The sequence below is a fragment of the Mercenaria mercenaria genome, chromosome 3 (assembly GCF_021730395.1).
Source record: "Mercenaria mercenaria strain notata chromosome 3, MADL_Memer_1, whole genome shotgun sequence".
Lineage (NCBI taxonomy): Eukaryota > Metazoa > Mollusca > Bivalvia > Venerida > Veneridae > Mercenaria > Mercenaria mercenaria.
The window spans coordinates 3,737,879-3,759,125 of NC_069363.1; the positions used below are offsets into that span (position 1 = coordinate 3,737,879).

General features: G+C 36.5%; 2 protein-coding genes and 1 long non-coding RNA gene across 10 annotated transcripts in view; 1 reads left to right on the plus strand and 2 right to left on the minus strand.

The window, feature by feature from the left end:
* LOC123525564 (poly(U)-specific endoribonuclease-B-like) overlaps positions 1–5,759 on the minus strand; it is a 97,565-nt gene extending 91,806 nt beyond the window's left edge. For all 3 annotated transcript variants that reach the window (XR_008370078.1, XR_008370077.1, XM_045304705.2), the window contains exon 1: positions 5,609–5,759. Coding sequence is in view for 1 of the 3 variants with exons in the window: in XM_045304705.2 (XP_045160640.1) it covers positions 5,609–5,655 (47 nt within the window). In the remaining 2 variants the exon portion in view is untranslated. The remainder of the gene's footprint in view (positions 1–5,608) is intronic.
* A 107-nt stretch (positions 5,760–5,866) lies between these two features.
* The window catches only part of LOC123525563 (YTH domain-containing protein 1-like), a 71,353-nt gene continuing 55,972 nt past the window's right edge, over positions 5,867–21,247 (plus strand). For 5 of the 6 annotated variants that reach the window (XM_045304699.2, XM_045304701.2, XM_045304700.2 and 2 more), the window contains exon 1: positions 5,867–6,029. In XM_045304699.2, the coding sequence (XP_045160634.2) occupies positions 6,002–6,029 (28 nt within the window). In that variant the 5' untranslated portion in view covers positions 5,867–6,001. The remainder of the gene's footprint in view (positions 6,030–21,247) is intronic. The other variant, XM_045304702.2, reaches the window with a different exon arrangement.
* LOC128555467 (uncharacterized) overlaps positions 10,521–21,247 on the minus strand; it is a 238,562-nt gene continuing 227,835 nt past the window's right edge. The window contains exon 2 of the long non-coding RNA XR_008370079.1: positions 10,521–10,843. This is a non-coding gene — a long non-coding RNA (uncharacterized LOC128555467). The remainder of the gene's footprint in view (positions 10,844–21,247) is intronic.

Genomic DNA, 21,247 nt, shown 5'->3' on the forward strand with positions numbered 1-21,247 from the left:
CATGTTTCATTAAGATATGGTTATAAATGTGGCCTCTGGAGTGTTAACAAGCTTTTCCTTTGATCTGACCTGGTGACCTAGTTTTTGACCCCACATAACCATGTCTTGAATTTGACCTAAAGATCATCAAGATTAACATTCTGACTAAGTTTCATAAAGATATAGTCATAAATGTGGCCTCTCGAGTGTTAACTAGCTTTTTCGTTGATTTGACCTGGTGACCTAGTTTTTGACCCTACATGACCCAGATTTAAACTGGACCTTAAGATCATCAAAATTAACATTCTGACAAAGTTTCATGAAGATGCAGTCTTAAATGTGGCCTCTACAGTGTTAACAAGCTTTTCCTTTGATCTGATCTGGTGACCTAGTTTTGACCCAAGATGACCCAATATAGAACTGGTATAAGATTTTATTGAGGGTAACATTCTGACCAAGTTTCATGAACATGAACATGTGACCTCTAGAGTGTTAAAAAGCTTTTCCTTTGATTTGACCTGGTGACCTAGTTTTTGACCCCAGATGACCCAATATCAAAATCGTCCAAGATTTTATTGAGAGTAACATTCTGACCAAGTTTCATTAAGATTAGGCCAAATTTGTGACCTCTAGAGTGTTAACAGTCAAATTGTTGACGCCGACGACGGACGACGGACACAGGGCAATCACAAAAGCTCACCTTTGAGCACTTTGTGCTCAGGTGAGCTAAAATCTTCATATACATGTTCACCACTATAAGGAAATATGGCCTATCAAGTTTCAGTCAGATTGCTCAAGTAACACCAGAGTTATGGCCCTTAGTAGTTTCTAGTATTAACTATATAGGTTACTACAAATATGGCAATTTCTGCTTCATAACTTGTGACATAATTTGACCTAGAACTAAACTGAATTTAGATCACCATAATGTGGTAGTGCGCATAAAATTTCGTCAAGATCTCTTTAGTAACTTCAGAGTTATTGCCCTTTAATTGTTTAAAAATCCACATATTTGTAAATAACAACCTAACCAATTGGTAGAATTTCATTAACCTTTACCCTGCTAAATTTCTAAAATGGACTGATCCATCATTCAATTTGGGCAATACCATTTATTATTAGAAAGGGTGTTTACTGAAAATTTACTGACTGAATAGCGAACAGTGCAGACCATGATCAGACTGCACGGATGTTTGCATGGTCGCAAAGGCAGAATCACTTGCCGGCAGCAGGCTAAAGGTTAAAAACTTCTTTCATTTTTTTTTTCCATGAACATTTTTTATCAACATGTAATGTTGTGTGACCCAGTCACCCCCACTGCCCTGGTTTTACAAACTGTCATGACAAAATATCAATTGACCACCTTTGTTCTTTTAAGTTTTAGCATTTTGAGCCAAAGATCATATTGCAAGACATTTACCAATCAGGCTAACTGGGGTTATTTGCCTACTTCTGAAAATTTACGCTTCAAAAAGTGCAGGTTCTCAGTCCATTTTCCATTTAGCTTTGACATAGAGTACAAACAGGGGTCTCAAGAATCATACAACAGGAGAGCTTGTATAGGTCATTGGACCTAGTTCTCACCCATGATGTCCAGTTTGACCTGGATTTAATGTAGAACAAGAGGTCAAGAGCTGTCACAGGAGACAGCGCTTGACTATTTCTATGCTGGATAGTGCACATCTGAGGAAGCTAAAGCTGTCACTGGAGTGCTTAATGACTCCAATGTGGATATAGCTTAAGTCTTTGCCAAATGTATTTAGTGGTAACAGAGATAAAGATAAGTGTATAAAAACTCATTACATATTTGTACCAGCATTATTGTATATGTCAGCCATAAGTGTTCCTTCTCAAGAGAGAAGGAACAATGAAAAAAAAATGTTGAGACAATACTTATATAACAACTATACAAAATATTTTTAAATAAATAGAGTATATTACATAGGTGTATTTTCATATTGAATTTATTAAACAAGTTGAGAATAAAATAATAAAATGCAAGGCTCGAACGAGTTGAATAAAACAATAAAATGTGAGGCTCTGCCAAGCATTTTATTGATTTTATTCAACTTGTTTAATAAATTCAATGTGGTCAGTCACAAATGTAATTATTCTTTTTATCACATGTTAGCTTTTCCTGTCGAAACATCAAATATATAACTTTCTTTTACTGTATAAACAAGTCAATTTGACCAACATCTCCTATACTATAAACGACGTTGACGTCAAAGCTTTATTACACTAGTGTATTATCATTTTTAAGTTTGAAAACTGTCAAAATCTTGAAATTTTATTCATAAAGCTTTATTCCGCATAGACTTTAAAAGCAACGCATTTGGATTTTTGATGTTTTTATGTGAAATTTACATAGGCTAGTCTCACAAGAAACAGCCGGCTTCTTAGATTTTTTAAATTTTCACTTTAGTATGGAAGTTCTCTATTTTAAATAGCGTAATGTGTTTAAATTTTATTCATAGTGTCATAGTGACCATATTCTAATTAAATTGTTATAATACAAGTTAAGCTACCAAATATGTCTCTAAAAATAGACTGTGTTTTAAACATTTTAAACTTAGTCTTTTATGTACATGCTTTCTTTTATAAGATCTTGAGGAAGGTGCTAAAGGCTACACCAACCTTAAAGTAAATATGCTACTAGCATCCACTAAATCTTAAAATGCCTTTAAAAATTTCTTTTGCCTTTTATTTCTCTTTTATATAAAGCTACTGCCAAAATTAGCACCTTCTATTCAATAAACTCACAGTGACACTATGTAGTGTATTATATGTATGTCATTTCCCTTTTACTTATGTACTTATTTTTTACAGGTTTGTGCTTATAGTTATATGTGCTATGTATGTAAGTTTCTTTTAATCATATAACAATGCTATTCTTAACCACTGCTAATTTATGTTTTAATATGCCTAACTTTCTTTTTAGCTGCTTTATTTTTGTTAATTTCTGTTTTCTTTGTTTGTCAGGAAATAGCTCATGAGCTAATGTTTTTTGTTATACTTTATCCGACGTAAAATAAAGATTCTTGTATCTTGCAGTTTCCATACTTTTTTGCCATTCTCTGAACGACAACGATTGTTCCAGAATATGGATGTACGGTACGGGGATTAGGAAAAACTTTTGTTTCGTTCAGTTTTATGAACAGATAGACTTTGACTGTTGGAAGAGTGATCATTCCGTTTTAAGGCCTTTAACAGGGTAGAAATTTTGTAAACATTTACCAGTCAAACACGACACAGACTCATCATGCTCGTTTAAACCTACTAAAGTACACAGACACTTGGGGGTCAGAACCTGTCCCCCCTCCCAATTTGCTCTTGCCAACCATTTTCGCCTTTTAAATCAAACTGAGCACATGTCTCGATCATACAACAACTTCTGTTACCATTTTAATAATATGTATAAAAAAATCTCCCATATACTATCAATGCTCAGAAAAACTAAAGACAACTTACTCCGAGCGTTTTCAACACAAAATAGCTTGTCCAAGGAATAGGAGAATAGATCCCAGCTTGATGTTGCAAATTTACTACACAGAGCCGGGACACAGACGATATCGTTAGTGGTTATGAACAAAATACTCACTCAAAACATCACTGCCGCGTTGGCCGAGAGAGTACAGACGCTGGTTATGTGAGCCTATTTTTGGACAGGGCCGCGGGTTCGCTCTGCGCTCTTTTTTTTTCTTTTTTTTTTTTAAATGATTTTTTGGTTGCAGGTTTATCCTGCTACCAAAGTTACAAGTGTATTTCTGACAATCATATAGCATCTTAATTTTATTCAGAATCACATCCAAAGGATGTACATGTGCTACACAAAATAGTCCCATTCATGAACAATGCGGATGAATTATCAATGAACAAGCAGTTCTTATTCAATCTGTATCCACTCATACTGACCATTTAGATTATATAACATCTATCAATGGTAAGGTATTCCAGCCCATGGTTACATCACAAGCTAGGTCAGGCAGAGTTCATCTTAGATATGAGGCGCATTAAATTTGTATTTGTTTCTCATTCATGTATATTCATAGACTGGCATTTAAACAGAAAATAAATCTACCAAAAATCCGCAACCATCAGACATTTTAAGGCTTTGATTTTATCTTGAGAATATATTGTTAAAAAGAAAATATTATATTTAAAAAAAAGAAACAAACAAGAATACCCAAAGCGGGCCCTGCCCTAAAAAGAACTTTCAGAACCAGCATCTGTACTATCTCGGCCATCGCGGCAGTAAAGGTAACTTTTAGGTAAGTTTTATTCTTTTGAGCATTGATAGAATATGGGAATTTTTTAAACATGTTGGTAGCAGAAGTCGTTGGATGATCAAGACATGTGCTCAGTTTGTTTTAAAAAACGAAAATATATTGACTGAGGGTTGTCAGGGGCGCCCCCCAAGTGTCTGTGCTAAATTCTAACACGATCCGCGTGCGTGTGTTCGGGTTTAACATCTTTTCAACATTTTTTCAGTCATATAAACGACGGTGTCTACTTGTAGCAGTGCGCACAATGCCCAACTTTATAGTGCTGCCTCACTGGAATATCACGCCGTAGACATGTGGCATGATACCCCACCCAGTCACATTATACTGACACCGGGCTGACAAGTCCTAGCACTATCCCCTTAATGCTGAGCGCCAAGCAAGGAAGCTGCTAGTACCATTTTTTACGTCTTTGGTATGACACGGCCGGGGATCGAACCCACGACCTCCCGCACTCGAAGCGGACGCTCTACCACTAGGCTACCGAGGCGGTTTAACACGATCCGCAGCAAATCGCCTACATGTATACATGAATCTACGATAAAATATGGTTGGCTGTTACATTTCACCACCCCCCCTATGATTGTAACATAAGAGATTCTACTTCAGTTCCATTATATACGAATTAGTTCAGGGTCAAACGTTTGAAAACAGCATTTCAAAAAACATAAATATAATAACAGGTCATACTGACTTATGTGTAGGTCCGTAAAACACGTTCTGATCTCTACGAGCGAATTCAGTTAGCCTAATTATGATTCAGCGGTGACGTCATAAATGTATGACATGAAGTATGACGTCATAATGATGTGACGTCATATAAAAGTTAAGCTCATCAATCGTAACACAGGGTCAACTCGCCTAATTTGATGATTCTGTTCGTAATTAGTTTGAGAGCTGTTAGATTACTCATTTATGAATACTTCTCAAAATTCTGATAAAAAAAAAAAACAAATATCTATACGTTCCACTGGCTATGCAACACTTTCTATCCACAGGGGGTAAATTGTAACAGCATATGACCCGAATGACGTATTACGCTGAAAATGTAGTACTGTAAAATGCGAATTATTTGCGTTGTTAGAATTGAAATAATAAATCTGTTCCAATAATTTTATCAATTAATAAAACATGGACAGTCGTTTGTATGCAAAGCACTGGTGATTTAATCATTATGCATCCAAACTCCTGCCCATATTTTATTAACTGATAAAATATAGGAACAGATTTATTATTTCTTAATTAAAGAAACACCTAGGGCTATGATTAATAAGTATCCCCGGGATACTCCAGTTTTTAACAATTTGGTTTTGGTACTACTAGAAAAAAAATACAAACAAACATACCCTCTTTCATTATAGAAACGATTTTGCTGTTGCTTGTACTGTGCCATATTTTGGTATTAACTTTTGATATTTTTTTCAGGGGGTGCTGGCATGTCAAACTGGTATGACAGATCGGAGAAAAGTAAAACTGCTTTTGATTGGACAGTCTAACAAAACATGACCAATGACTGTGTGTGTTAGGATTGCTTAGTTCATTCGGATATTGTTCGCTTCTTCCGTTATAAAGCTGGTCCGAAACAAAGTAAATTACAAACGAGATTATTCGAGATTTTAAAATTTATGCAGGACAGCCATGTTATAAGAAAACAAAGTAAATTTTATTAGATTTCAGCCTAGAATTCTACCACAGATAAAATACCTTTCTACCAGGCGAAATCCCGTCTATTTTTTGACATGAGCGCTGATTCTGTAGACACCAAAGGTAGTAAAATTTTAGCAGGTTGAATAAATTTGATAGCTTGGTCTCACGAGGCCTGTGCATGCTGTGTCTGTGAAAAATCGCACGAAAACGCCAGTGAAGTCCTGTTATAAGAATACATACGAAAAATATTTGAAGGAAAATTCCTGATTAAGACTTTCATCCAGATGGATAAGACACTGAGTTCAGGCTCACTGGTCCTCTAGACAACTTGTAATTTACAGTGTAAAGGAGAGATCGTGTTTGTATACAAATCCCTTGTATTTTCTATTTTTAGAACAGATAACAAATATCGGAGAGGCAGATGCCGAGCCGCTACTTTTTTTTGTAAATGGTGATGTTTTTTAACAGCTTAAACTTTCTTATAGCACAGATGATATCAATAATCAGCATTCCCATTCACGCAAAAATCCACGTAATTCACACATAAAAAGTCACTTGCACGCAAGTTTTAAAATTCCACAGGTACAGTGCACGCGTAAATAATCTGACAGAAAATACATTTTTCGTCCATAGGGTTGGATATCGTTAAGGACGAAGCGGTCCGATACCGATACCGATACCAACGAAACGATACGGTATTTTTAACGATACCGATACCGATACCAAGCTTTGAAGTACATCACATAAGTAATGATTTGGTTAGTATTAAATACACCCTTTTAAGTAGTTATACAGGAAAATTTGCTTTGATATATAAACATTTTAAGTCTGTTAATTTGGTGTTGTCCTAGAACTATGAGAGAGTAAAAAAAATAAACATATCTTACAAACTAGTTTTCCAAAATAAAAAGAAACAGAGTAGATACGTCGCTCACTGTGCAATTTAAATCTAGGACTCACTGGCTGTGGTAATGCTTGCTCAGCACTGACGAGAACTGTTAAATTCATCACTTACTAAAATAACCCTCAAAACGCTTGAAACAACCAACAATAACGTATTTCTATTAGTTCGCGAAAACCGATGACTTGTTTACGTAGGTTATAGCTTAGTTTCGTAACTTTTTATTCAAATCATTTTTGTTTTCATTTGTTTTGATAGAATATGACAAACAGCAAAAAATGTCGTATATTTTGCAATTGAGTATGATTTACTTAGTTTAAAACGGTAGGAAAAGATGTTTTTATAATAATATTTAGCATACGAAATTATTCGCAAGGCCAGCTCTCCATGTTACTCGGAGCGGTGTCACAGTAAACAATATCGATCGCGTTATTGCTGTGTTTCAAATACTATTTGCTTATTTTCTGCTTTCTTTTGCCGCGGATTTGGTAATTATTTTGTTTATTTACTTTTATGGAAATACCGAAATCGGAACCGGTTCTTTACGAAACGGTATATACCGGTACTTTTCGAAGTGATTATTCGGTACGGTACCGATACCGGGAACCGGTATCCAACCCTATTCGTCCATAAAGAGCCAAATTCAAGTAACCAGACATTATTTTTGATCTGCACACACAAATGATCGGATTACACACTGTTGACAATTTGCTATGTGTCAAGACAAGTTGAATTTACATGCCAGGGTTCTCACCAGGCTGTTATCGTCTGTTGCATTTGACATGCCTTCAGACTTTGAGTTGTATATTCAACATCCCTTATTTCCACCTTAATCCCTTAATTGCCGGAGCAACATGTCATAAAATCATCCCAATAACCACTCTGATTAATCCGATAGTGTATTCGAAAAGCTTGCACATGCTTACCCGATAGTTTAGGTAAAGTGATGTCAGTTAAGATGACTGATAAACCAATGACAGCTTCCTATGTGGAACGTGTGACGTAAATTTCATCGTAGCTCCGCCTTTAAATCCTTTGACAAATTGACAGGTGGTATCTTGTGATGTGTACATGAAAGTGACTATTTTCGCAAGTTTTAAGATTATACATGTCATTAGATATAATGACAGATGATTCAACAATTATCTTTTGAATATTTTTCGCAATCAAGGAAAGACAATGGAAGGAATTAAGTCAAAAATTGTGTAACACGGTAAGATGCTTTTGAACAATTCTCGCCGTAATATTAATGTTTTTCACATGTATGAAATGTGTTTTCTCAGGCGGAATATCGAAAAGACAATGCAAGAATTAATGTTTTCTGTCGTCACTTTCAAAATAGAACTTGTAGAGAAATACCCTCCGTGCATTATTTCATCACAGGCGGACTCTTGGGTAGAACCACCGACCTTCCGTAAGCCAGCTGGATGGCTTCCTCACATGAAGAATTAAACGCCCCAAGTGAGGCTTGAACCCACATCGATGAGGGGCAAGTGATTTGAAGTCAGCGACCTTAACCACTCGGCCACGGAGGCCCCGGTCACAATTTCAGAATCCCTCCCAGCCACGCCGAATGGCCAAAGAAAATCGGGCATTGATCCAAAATGGAAACCAGCATTTCCCTGTATGACAGTCTCAGATTGTGTTGTTTTATGTACAACAAACAGTGGACATTTTCAAAAATTTAAAATGGATAAGTTTTCAGCAAATAAACTCCACAGGAATAGAAGACATGAACTTTAAACAAATAGATCTGTGTGCAGTGCTAAAATTGTGTTGTTTTATGTACAGTAAATAGTAAATGAACATTTTTAGCAACTTAAAATTGATAAACTTTTAATTGTCATTCAGCAAATAAACTCCATAGGATTTTTTATGACCCAATATCTTTGTTGAGTCGGCTAAAGGCTGAAAGCCTTTTGACGAGTCCTTGCTGTTCAGCGATTCTCTAAATGGTAGGGGTGTAACGATACATCGAACTATCGATGCATTGCGATACTAAGTGTCCCGATAGCATGCATCGATAGAAAAGTCACGATCCAATAACAATTGCCGATAGTTCCTTCTACAATCGATAGTTTCGATAGTTTTGAAATTTTAGTAAATACAGAAATAATTTATAATTTATAAACCAAGAAACAGAGCCAGCTTTCATTTGCGCCTCGGAAAATGTTTACGTCTCCATTTCAATAATTACTCTCACGGAATTAACCCTTTACCACACAGAACAGAAGCCAAAGTAACCTCTTTTACATAACACTGATAAGTGATAATCAATAATCAATAATCGGTATATGGCTGATAAAGGTGACTGTCTTATCTGAACAGAGGTGTTAGCATTATTTTGTGATTACACACACTTATGTTAAAAATGTCATTATTTTAATATTTTCTGTAAGTTTGACATTATTTTTGTCAATATAAAGTTTGTAGCAATTTAAATTCTCTTTCCGATGATACAAAATTTATTGTAGTTTCTCTTTGAGTTTCGAAGATATAAAGTGTTAAAGTACGGGAATATATATTTTTAGGCATAAAATTCTGTTTTGGATTACTTTCACATTGAAATTCATATACAATTTCATTTTGATGTTTGAAAGTTTGATTTATAGTTAATAGACTTATCTTCCGAATCGGAATCGGTAAGTATTTATATAAAAAAACAACCATCAAACTAAATAACACTACAAAAATAACGGATCATAAAATTTCTGAAAGTGCAAAAAGATCGCCGAGATCGAGACTCGTAACCGACTACAGTATTCTTGTGCTAAAAATTAAAAATTTTAAGATAATATTAAGTAATATTTTGATGATCAGACGTCGGTACATCACGGGTGACTTCCGCAGCAATTAACTCTTGGGGTGTCATAAAATATTTGAAAGCCGCGGTCCTTCTGTTTTGATTAACACTTCCCGTTATGTAAGGCCATAAATTCCAAGCCATCGTATACACAAATTGTTGTTTAGGGGAAATTCGCATGTATCACGCGTGACCTTCATGACCTAACACATTTAAAAATACTTTGATGTTAAATGGTTGTTATTTTTAGAAAGAGGAAAGCCCGCGAACCGGCCAGTTGCAAGCAGTTTTCTCAGTAATTTTCCATGACGTAGCGTCGTGCACATGTAGGAAAAAACCCCGGTGTCTTTCTTTGCAAAGTACTCGATAAATTTAAATAGTAACCACATGATCTTGTACGTAAATAATGATGACGAAATCCCATATTTTGAGTTAGTAAACATCCGGAAGTTGTTTCTTTAGGAAAAGAACGAAAATAAAGCGATTGATTATGAGACACGGGATAAAACGATTCTGTTCAAATGGCCGTTAATCGGTATAATACGTTTCTATCGGGGAACCGATAGACTCGGGTCAATACGTTTCTGTTCGGTAATCGATAGATACGCTGATAAACGTATCCATGTGGGAAAGGGTTAAACTACCATAAAGGACTGAGAAGTCTGGGAGATTATTAATAAATTTAGTTTCTTAGAAACTTAGATTAAATATGTTTAAATAACCTGTTAATTTTAGATGAGAAAATGTACTATGGTCATGGAGAAAGAAGGCTGTTTGTATTATACAGCAAACTGTTCGGTAGGGCCCTTCATTTAGTGCTGGTACACCTTAATCCGATCCGTTAATTTTCGTCTTTTTCGATGCTTTGGGTTATTGAACATGTTGACATTCGCAACAAAATGGCCGATTCGTTTGAGTATACCTTGCATAGGTTTATTGTTTTACTTATTGTTCCAAAGCCAAGGAAGGCAAGAAATATTTAATGTTAGAATTATTTCTGTCCGTTTCAGTTATACAAACATCTCAATGTGTGTTAACAGCAATTATAAACAGTGCCGTCTGTTACACTGTAACAATGCCAGTTGGTAACTTTACTGTATAAAATATGATGGCTGATAACTATTGCAATAGTATCGCAATAGTAACCTGCAATAGAATAGTATCGCAATAGTTTTTAAGCAATATCAATAGTATTGCAATAGTCAAAATTGGCCTCAATAGTCACCCCTACTAAATGGACCGAATAACACGTGAAGAGATGTAGTTCCATTAGATTTCTCAAACTTCAAACAGTTCACTGCATGAATGAAGTTAAGTTGTGTCAATTCCCTTTGCTATGACCAATATACGATGTAATCTGTCATATTTATGACTTGTAATTGTGCAATACTCGAATGTAACTCCTTAAGCATAAATGTGCATTTTAAGAATTGCGCAGGCTTACAAAGCTTGGGTAACATCCAGCGAAAGACAAAAAAATAGTTCCACAGGGCTCCAGATAAGATGCGTATTAGCGTAAATTACGTATAGAAATAATGCAAATACGCATGTCTAATAATTTCTAAGCGTATAAAAACGTATATAAAATTACAGAAACGCACACAATGCGTTTTTAAAAACAAAATCTGAATCGTCTGGATGCGTTAGGTAACATAGCCGATCAGCCTTAATTCTCCCACATTGAACGTAAACACGCATCGTATGATTTCAATAAACTTTGCGTGGGTTGAATTTTGCAGTCAGTAAACGGATAAATTATCGGAAGAAGAAGCTCTTACTGGTTTGTTTAGTTACTACTGATATTAAAAATGATTTTAATTCTTATTTTTCGAGAAATAAACAAATCGGCGAAACATTAAATTGTATTTTATTGTAGTTTTTGAAATCGAAAGTAGATCGTCTATGTTTGGCTGCTTTCACGAAACGAAACAACTTTTTTATGAAAAGATTTAGGTAAGAGGTAATTTAACCGTAAACTTCAATGTCAGATACTGCCAGTTGCTGCTAAATGTCTTCGTATCATCACAATTTGTAAAATATATTGTTGAAACTGGAGAAAAGTGTAATCATATCCAGATATAATATTTTGGGTAAATGTCGAGCTGTGTTATGAAATTTTAAGAAAAAAACTAAAAACAAACTGAAACTGGTAGACTATACTGTCAGTACATCAATCATTAGCCGACTCAGGCCCTTCAGGCCTTTGATTTGTTCTTGTTGTGCATGTAAATTAATGATGCTTATTAATCCAGGGGTATTCGAAGAATAAGTAGAGCTATCCTACTCACCACGGCGTCGGCGTCACACCTTGGTTAAGTTCGTACCAGTCCACATTTTGACAAAGTCTTTTGAGATAAAGCTTTGAAACTTTCAACACTTGTTAACCATCATCATGGCCAGTTATAGGCAAGAGCACATAACTCCATCAAGGATTTTGGCTGAATTATGGCCCCTTTTGACTTAAAAATCATAGTTAAGTTTTTCGTATCAGTTCATATTTTGACAAAGTCTTTTAAGATAAAGCTTTGAAACTATCAACACTTGTTTACCATCACCATGGCCAGTTATAGGCAAGAGTACATAACTCCATCAAGGATTTTGGCTGAATTATGGCCCCTTTTGACTTAGAAATCATGGTTAAGTTTTTCGTACCAGTTCATATTTTGACAAAGTCTTTTAAGATAAAGCTTTGAAACTTTCAACATTTGTTTACCATCATCATGGCCAGTTATAGGCAAGAGCACATAACTCCATCAAGGATTTTGGCTGAATTATGGCCCCTTTTGACTTAGAAATCATGGTTAAGTTTTTCGTACCAGTTCATATTTTGACAAAGTCTTTTAAGATAAAGCTTTGAAACTTTCAACACTTGTTTACCATAACCATGACCAGTTATAGGCAAGAGTACATAACTCCATCAGGGATTTTGGCTGAATTATGGCCCCTTTCGACTTAGAAATCTTGGTTAATATTTCGTACCAGTTCATATTTTGACAAAGTCTTTTGAGATAAAGCTTTGAAACTTTCAACACCTGTTTACCATCACCATGTCCAGTTATAGGCAAGAGTACATAACTCCATCAAGGATTTTGGCTGAATTATGGCCCCTTTTGACTTAGAAATCTTGGTTAAGTTTTTCGTACCAGTTCATATTTTTTGTAAAGTGTTTGACATATGGCTTTGAAACTTTTATTACTTGTTTAGTATAATAGTCTCTATCTGTAGGAAAGAGAAAATAACTCTGTCATCTATTTTGGCTGAATTATGGCCCTTTTTGGACTTTGAAATTGGTTCTGTTTTCATACAAGTCCATGTTTTGTCAAAACTATTTGACATATGGCTTTTAAACTTTGAACACTTGTTTATCATTATGATTTCCATCTGTAGGCAAGAGTACATAACTATTTTGACTGAATTATGGCCCTTTTTGGACTTTGAAATTGCCTCATATATTGCCATTTAGTGCAAGACTTATCGAAATCAAAGTAATACAGGAACATTGTTTGTCTAATCTATTTATTTCTTTTGTCTGAATATCCGTGGAAATATTTTGACCCCATCCTTCAATCAATTCTTCGAATAGTCGAGCACGCTGTCATCAGACAGCTCTTGTTTTGGGAGGTCTTTTCTCCCTCAAGCTGATTTAGGGAGAAGTGGGGAGACTTAAGGGAGAAGTGGGAAGACTTCCTACCGCAATGCTGTTGAGTGATTCGAAAGGTGGCTGTAATTTTCTTGTTTCTTGATAAAAAACATTGATGTGACCATTCATTTTCTTAGTTAGATCATTTCCTTTACAGTGGTTATTATTTTGTTACAAAATTCTGAAAAAAGTCATTTTCAAAATTCAAGCCGATTCTGTTATAAATGTAACCCGCCAAATTTTGGTTATATCTTGTATGAAGTGTTTATTTCAGTATCTCACTCGAATAAAACTAAAAGTAAACTGTGTAAACAAGAAATACATATTCAAATAAATTCATCGACGGAAGTCAATTAAACGTAGTTAATACATTGCATGTCGTTATTTTATCATAGATAACAAACAATTGTGTACCATATTCCAATTAATCGCATGGTTAATCAGCAGTTTCTTTATAAAACATTGGTTTTTTTTACACTCGAACATGTTGACAATTAAACGCGAAGTGTCAAAGACATAAACGCGGCGCTAATTGGCTGAATACAATCGACTCTGGTGTATCGGATAATTATGTCTCCTCCAGGAGACATATTGTTTTTGCCCTGTCCGTGCGTCCTTCCATCCGTCCATCTGTCCGCCCGTACGTCACACTTCATTTCAAAGCAATAACTGGAGAACCATTTGACCTAGAACCTTCAAACTTCATAGGGTTGTAGGGCTGCTGGAGTAGACGACCCCTATTGTTTTTGGGGTCACTCCATCAAAGGTCAAGGTCACAGGGGCCTGAACATTGAAAACCATTTCTGATCAATAACTAGAGAACCACTTCACCCAGAATGTTGAAACTTCATAGGATGATTGGTCATGAAGAGTAGATGACCCCTATTGATTTTGGGGTCGCTCCGTCAAAGGTCCGATCAATAACTAGAGAACCACTTGACCCAGAATGTTGAAACTACATAGGATGATTGGTCATGAAGAGTAGATGACCCTTATTGATTATGGGATCACTCCGTCAAAGGTCAGGGTCACAGGGGCCTGAACATTGAAAACCATTTCTGATCAATAACTAGCGAACCACTTGACTCAGAATGTTGAAATTCATAGGATGATTGTACATGGAAAGTAGATAACCCCTATCGATTTTGGGGTCACTCCATTAAAGGTCAAGGTCACAGGGGCCTGAACATTGAAAACCATTTCCGGTCAGTAACTTGAGAACCACTTGACCCAGAATGTTGAAACTTAACAGGATGATTGGTCATAAAGAGTAGATGACCCCTAACGATTTTGGGGTCACTTTGTGAAAGGTCAAGGTCACAGGGCCCGAACATTGAAAACCATTTCTGGTCAGTAACTTGAGAACCACTTGACCCAGAATGATGAAACTTCGTAGGATGATTGGTCATGCAGAGTAGATGAGCCCTAACGATTTTAGGGTCACTCTGTTAAAGGTCAAGGCCACAGGGGCCTGAACATGGAAAACCATTTCCAATCAATAACTTGAGAACCTCTCGACCCAGAATGTTGAAACTTCATAGGATGATTGTTCATGCAGAGTGAATGACCCTTATAGTTTTTGGTGTCACTCCGTTAAAGGTCAAGGTCACAGGGGCCTGAACATTGATAACCAGTTCTGATCAATAACTTGAGAACCACTTGACCTAGAATTTTGAAACTTCATAGGATGATTGAACATGCAGAGTAGATGACCCATATTGATTTTGGGGTCAGTCTATTAAAGGTCAAGGTCACAGTGGCCTGTTCATGTAAAATCATTTTTTGGAAATAACTTGAAAACCACTTGACCTACAATGTTGAAACTTAATAGGATGATTGGACATGCAGAGTAGATGACCCCTATTTATTTTGAGGTCTCTTGATCAAAGGTCAAGGTCACAGAAGCCTGAACAGTGACTTAAGAACCACTAGGCCACGAGTGTTGAAATTTAGCGGGATGACTGGACATGCCAAGTAGATGATCCCTATTGCAGCCAACCATAAGTGTCTCTTTGACTTTCGCTCCTGACCCTTATTGACTTCTTGCCTATAGGACTTTGCATTGGGGGAGACATGTGCTTTTTTTAGCTCACCTGTCACAAAGTGACAAGGTGAGCTTTTGTGATCGTGCGGTGTCCGTCGTCCGTGTGTTCGTAAACTTTTGCTTGTGACCACTCTAGAGGTCACATTTTTCATGGGATCTTTATGAAAGTTGGTCAGAATGTTCATCTTGATGATATATAGGTCAAGTTCGAAACTGGGTCACATGCCATCAAAAACTAGGTCAGTAGGTCTAAAAATAGAAAAACCTTGTGACCTCTCTAGAGGCCATATATTTCACAAGATCTTCATGAAAATTAGTCAGAATGTTCACCTTGATGATATCTAGGTCAAGTTCGAAACTGGGTCACGTGCCATCAAAAACTAGGTCAGTAGGTCTAAAAATAGAAAAACCTTGTGACCTCTCTAGAGGCCATATATTTCACAAGATCTTCATGAAAATTAGTCAGAACGTTCACCTTGATGATATCTAGGTCAAGTTCGAAATTGGGTCACATGCCATCAAAAACTAGGTCAGTAGGTCAAATAATAGAAAAACCTTGTGACCTCTCTACAGGCTAAATTTTTCATGGGATTTGTATGAAAGTTGGTCTGAATGATCATCTTGATGATATCTAGGTCAGGTTTGAAACTGGGTCACATGCGGTCAAAAATTAGGTCAGTAGATCAAAAAATAGAAAAACCTTGTGACCTCTCTAGAGGCCATATATTTCATGAGATCTTCATGAAAATTGGTCAGAATGTTCACCTTGATGATATCTAGTTCAAGTTTGAAAGTGGGTCACATTCCTTCAAAAACTAGGTCAGTAGGTCAAATAATAGAAAAACCTTGTGACCTCTAAGAGGCCATATTTTTCATGGGATCTGTATGAAAGTTGGTTTGAATGTTCATCTTGATGATATCTAGGTCAAGTTCGAAAGTGGGTCACGTGCCTTCAAAAAGTAGGTCAAATAATAGAAAAACCTTGTGACCTCTCTAAAGGCCATATTTTTCATGGGATCTTTATGAAAGTTGGTCTGAATGTTCAACTTGATGATATCTAGGTCAAGTTCGAAACAGGGTCATGTGCGGTCAAAAACTAGGTCAGTAGGTCTAAAAATAGAAAAACCTTGTGACCTCTCTAGAGGCCATACTTGTGAATGGATCTCCATAAATATTGGTCAGAATGTTCATCTTGATGATATCTAGGTCAAGTTTGAAACTGGGTCACATGCCTTAAAAAACTAGGTCAGTAGGTCAGATAATAAAAAAACCTTGTGACCTCTCTTGAGGCCATACTTTTCATGGGATCTGTATGAAATTTGGTCTGAATGTTCATCTTGATGATATCTAAGTCAGGTTTGAAACTGGGTCAACTGCGGTCAAAAACTAGGTCAGTAGGTCTAAAATTATTAAAATCTTTTGACCTCTCTAGAGGCCATAGTTTTCAATGGATCTTCATGAAAATTGATCTGAATGTTCACCTTGATGATATCTAGGTCAGTTTCGAAACTAGGTCACGTGCGGTCAAAAACTAGTCCAGTAGGTATAAAAATAGAAAAACCTTGTGACCTCTCTAGAGGCCATATTTTTCAATGGATCTTCATGAAAATTAGTGAGAATGTTCACCTTGATGATATCTAGGTAAAGTTCAAAACAGGGTCACGTACCTTTGAAAAATAGGTCAGTAGGTCAAATAATAGAAAAACCTAGAGACCATATTTTTCAATGGATCTTCATGAAAATTGGTCAGAATTTTTATCTTGATAATATCTAGGTCAAGTTCAAAACTGAGTCACATGAGCTCAAAAACTAGGTCACTATGTCAAATAATAGAAAAAACGACGTCATACTCTAAACTGGGTCTTGTGGGAAGAGGTGAGCGATTCAGGACCATCATGGTCCTCTTGTACAAAAGCATTTTCTAGTTTGATTCGCTTTCACACTTTCGGGGAAAATCTCGCAAGTATCTGAAGTAGGAGGAGCTTAAATTATGCTACCGGCATGTGTTTGTGCATTCGACACTCGTTATGACACCGTGCAAATTGTCAACAGTCCGGGTAGCAGTAATTAGCAAGTGCGGAAATCAAAGAAAATCAGGCGACTTGCATTTCGCTTTGAGGTTAGATTTGAGCGAAGTTTGAAGTTCAAGAGCGCCTACTTCGCTCAAGTCGCCCACTCGCGAGAGCCCTGTAATCACTGAAAATACCACTATGTTTTTCACTCTGAAATGCACCAAAATGAGTTGTAGTAACACAAAATTTTCAGGGGTGATCCCCATACCCCCCCCCTCCCAGCAGAAGGGGACACCCCTCCCCCACCCACCCCTTCGTTTGTCAAAAAATACCCTTCTGCAACATGCCTTCAGAAAAATCCTGGCTAGAACCCTGCATGCCAATAGCATAATTAAAGCTCCGCCTAGCCCAAAATTAAAAATATGTTTGTTTGCTGTCTCCCTACCTACCCACTTAAAATGCTGCGCCCCAAAAATTTTTATTGGGCAATGCTGGTCAAAATTATTTTTTTTAAGTTGCGATATGACAAGTGCCGCATTTTTTTCAAGTACATGTAAGAAAAACAATAAGTAAGAAAGTTGAAATTGTACTATTTGATTTCATCCTTTTATACTACATATACAGATTTGTCTTATTTTTACAGAAGAAATATTCTGTAAGAAACAATCATATATATATATATATACTGGTAAACGTATAATCCCCCTACCAAAAAAAAAAAAAAAAAAAAAAAATTGCCTACCTACCTACCAAACTTTAAAAAGTAGGGTCAGGAGACAGCAAACAATGACTTTTTTAAATGTGGCCCTACTCCAGGTACTTGTGAGATTTTCGCGAGAACTTTGACAGCGAATCAAATTATTCTTAAAACTAGACGCAATAGTATTCAGCCAATCAACGACGTGGTTACATCTTTGACACTTTCCGATAATTGTCAACATGTGCAATGTTTTTTGAGTTTTTTCAACAAGTTGTTGAATAATTAAGTGGTCAGCTGGCATCTACTACACAATTATTTGGTCTCCATTGTTAAAGAAAGACTCGTAAGCTGCTTGTTTATTAATATTTACAAAATGACTGGTTGCAGACTGACTTTCATCGAGCAATTTTCTACAAATTACTTTTCATTTTTATTGGAGTCCGATACTGTTCATGTTAAATAAGTATTACCTGCTGAGTTTTTATAATTTTTTGTTGCTATATGTTGCAGCAAGATATAGCAGCAAAAAAACTGTTATAAAAACTCGGCGGGTGATACCTGCCAGCGTCTGCTTGAATTTTTGAAAACGGCTTTTTTTTCAGAATTGTGGAATAAAGAAAAACTCATTGCATGGAAAATGATGTATCTAGGAAAATGAATGGTCACATCAATAGTTTTTATCCATAAACAAGAAAACTATAGCCATCTTTTCAAATTGCTTCACAAGCTTGCTGGGTGTGTGTGGGGTGGGGGCGGGGGGTATATTGAGTTAGAAATGATAAATTTCTATTTTTTAACTACAAGTCTCTCCACTTTTCTATAAGGAGAAGTGACTTCTATGCTGTATCCCTGCCGTGCATGTGTAAACAAACCACTGTCATTAACACAGGCTGAATAAAAGTGTCACTTCCCATATACTTCTTTATAATTTTGTTTCAGTTGGAACATTTTCTTCAATTTGTACGGTTTGTACCCAACTTTTTTATCATGTACGGTACTGTACCCACATTTTTAGCTCACCTGTCACAAGTGACAAGGTGAGCTTTTGTGATCGCGCAGTGTCCGTCGTCCGTCCGTGCGTGCGTCCGTAAACTTTTGCTTGTGACCACTCTAGAGGTCACATTTTTCATGGGATCTTTACGAAGATTGGTCAGAATGTTCATCTTGATGATATCTAGGTCAAGTTCGAAACTGGGTCACGTGCGGTCAAAAACTAGGTCAGTAGGTCTAAAAATAGAAAAACCTTGTGACCACTCTAGAGGTCACATTTTTCATGGGATCTTCATGAAAATTGGTCAGAATGTTCATCTTAATGATATCTAGGTCAAGTTCGAAACTAGGTCACGTGTGGTCAAAAACTAGGTCAGAAGGTCTAAAAATAGAAAAACCTTGTGACCACTCTAGAGGTCACATTTTTCATGGGATTTTTATGAAAATTGGTCAGAATGTTCATCTTGATGATATCTAGGTCAAGTTTGAAACTGGGTCACGTGCCGTCAAAAACTAGGTCTGTAGGTCTAAAAATAGAAAAACCTTGTGACCTCTCTAGAGGCCATATATTTCAAAAGATCTTCATGAAAATTGGTCAGAACGTTCACCTTGATGATATCTAGGTCAAGTTCGAAACTTGGTCACGTGCCGTCAAAAACTAGGTCAGTAGGTCAAATAATAGAAAACCTTGTGACCTCTCTAAAGGCCACATTTTTCATTGGATCTGTATGAAAGTTGGTCTGAATGTTCATCTTGATGATATCTAGGTCAAGTTCGAAACTGGGTCACGTGCTGTCAAAAACTAGGTCAGTAGGTCTAAAAATAGAAAAACCTTGTGACCTCTCTAGAGGCCATATATTTCACGACATCTTCATGAAAATTGGTCAGAACGTTCACCTTGATGATATCTAGGTCAAGTTCGAAAGTGGGTCACGTGCCGTCAAAAACTAGGTCAGTAGGTCAAATAATAGAAAAACCTTGTGACCTCTCTAAAGGCCATATTTTTCATGGGATCTGTATGAAAGTTGGTCTGAATGTTCATCTTCATGATATCTAGGTCAAGTTCGAAACTGGGTCACGTGCTGTCAAAAACTAGGTCAGTAGGTCTAACAAGAGGACCATGATGGTCCTGAATCGCTCACCTGTCCCCACATGACCCAGTTTTAAACCGAGTATGATGTCGTTTTTTCTATTATTTGACACTGTGACCTAGTTTTTGAGCTCATGTGACCCAGTGTTGAATCTGATCTAGATATCATCAAGATAAAAATTCTAACCAATTTTCATGAAGATCCACTGAAAAATATGGCCTCTAGAGAGGTCACAAGATTTTTTATTATTTGACCTACTGACCTAGTTATTGAAGGCACGTGACCCAGTTTCGAAAATGACCTAGATATCATCAAGGTGAACATTCTGACCAATTTTCATGAAGATTCATTCAAAAGTATGGCCTCTAGAGAGGTCACAAGGTTTTTCTATTTTTAGACCTACTGACCTAGTTTTTGACCGCAGTTGACCCAGTTTCAAAACTGACCTAGATATCATCAAGATGAACATTCAGACCAATTTTCATATAGTTCCCATGAAAAATATGGCCTCTAGAGAGGTCACATGGCTTTTTTGTTATTTGACCTACTGACCTAGTTATTAAAAACATGTGACCAAGTTTCGAACAAGACTTAGATATCATCAAGGTGAACACTCTGACTTATTTTCATGAAGATCCATTGAAAAGTATGGCCTCTAGAGAGGTCACAAGGTTTTTCTATTTTTAGACCTACTGACCTAGTTTTTGACCGCAGTTAAACCAGTTTCGAACTTGACCTAGATATCATCAAGATAAAAATTCTGACCAATTTTCATACAGATCCCATGAAAAATATGGCCTCTAGAGAGGTCACAAGGTTTTTTTGTTATCTGACCTACTGACCTAGTTATTGATGGCATGTGACCCAGTTTCGAACTTGACCTAGATATCATCAAGGTGAACATTCTGACCAATTTTCATGAAGATCCATTCACAAGTATGGCCTCTACAGAGGTCACAAGGTTTTTCTATTTTTAGACCTACTGACCTAGTTTTTCATCGCAGTTGACCCAGTTTTGAACTTGACCTAGATATCATCAAGATGAACATTCTGACCAACTTTCATACAGATCCCATGAAAAATATTGCCTCTAGAGAGGTCACAAGGTTTTTTTATTATTTGACCTACTGACCTACTTTTTGATCGCAGTTGACCCA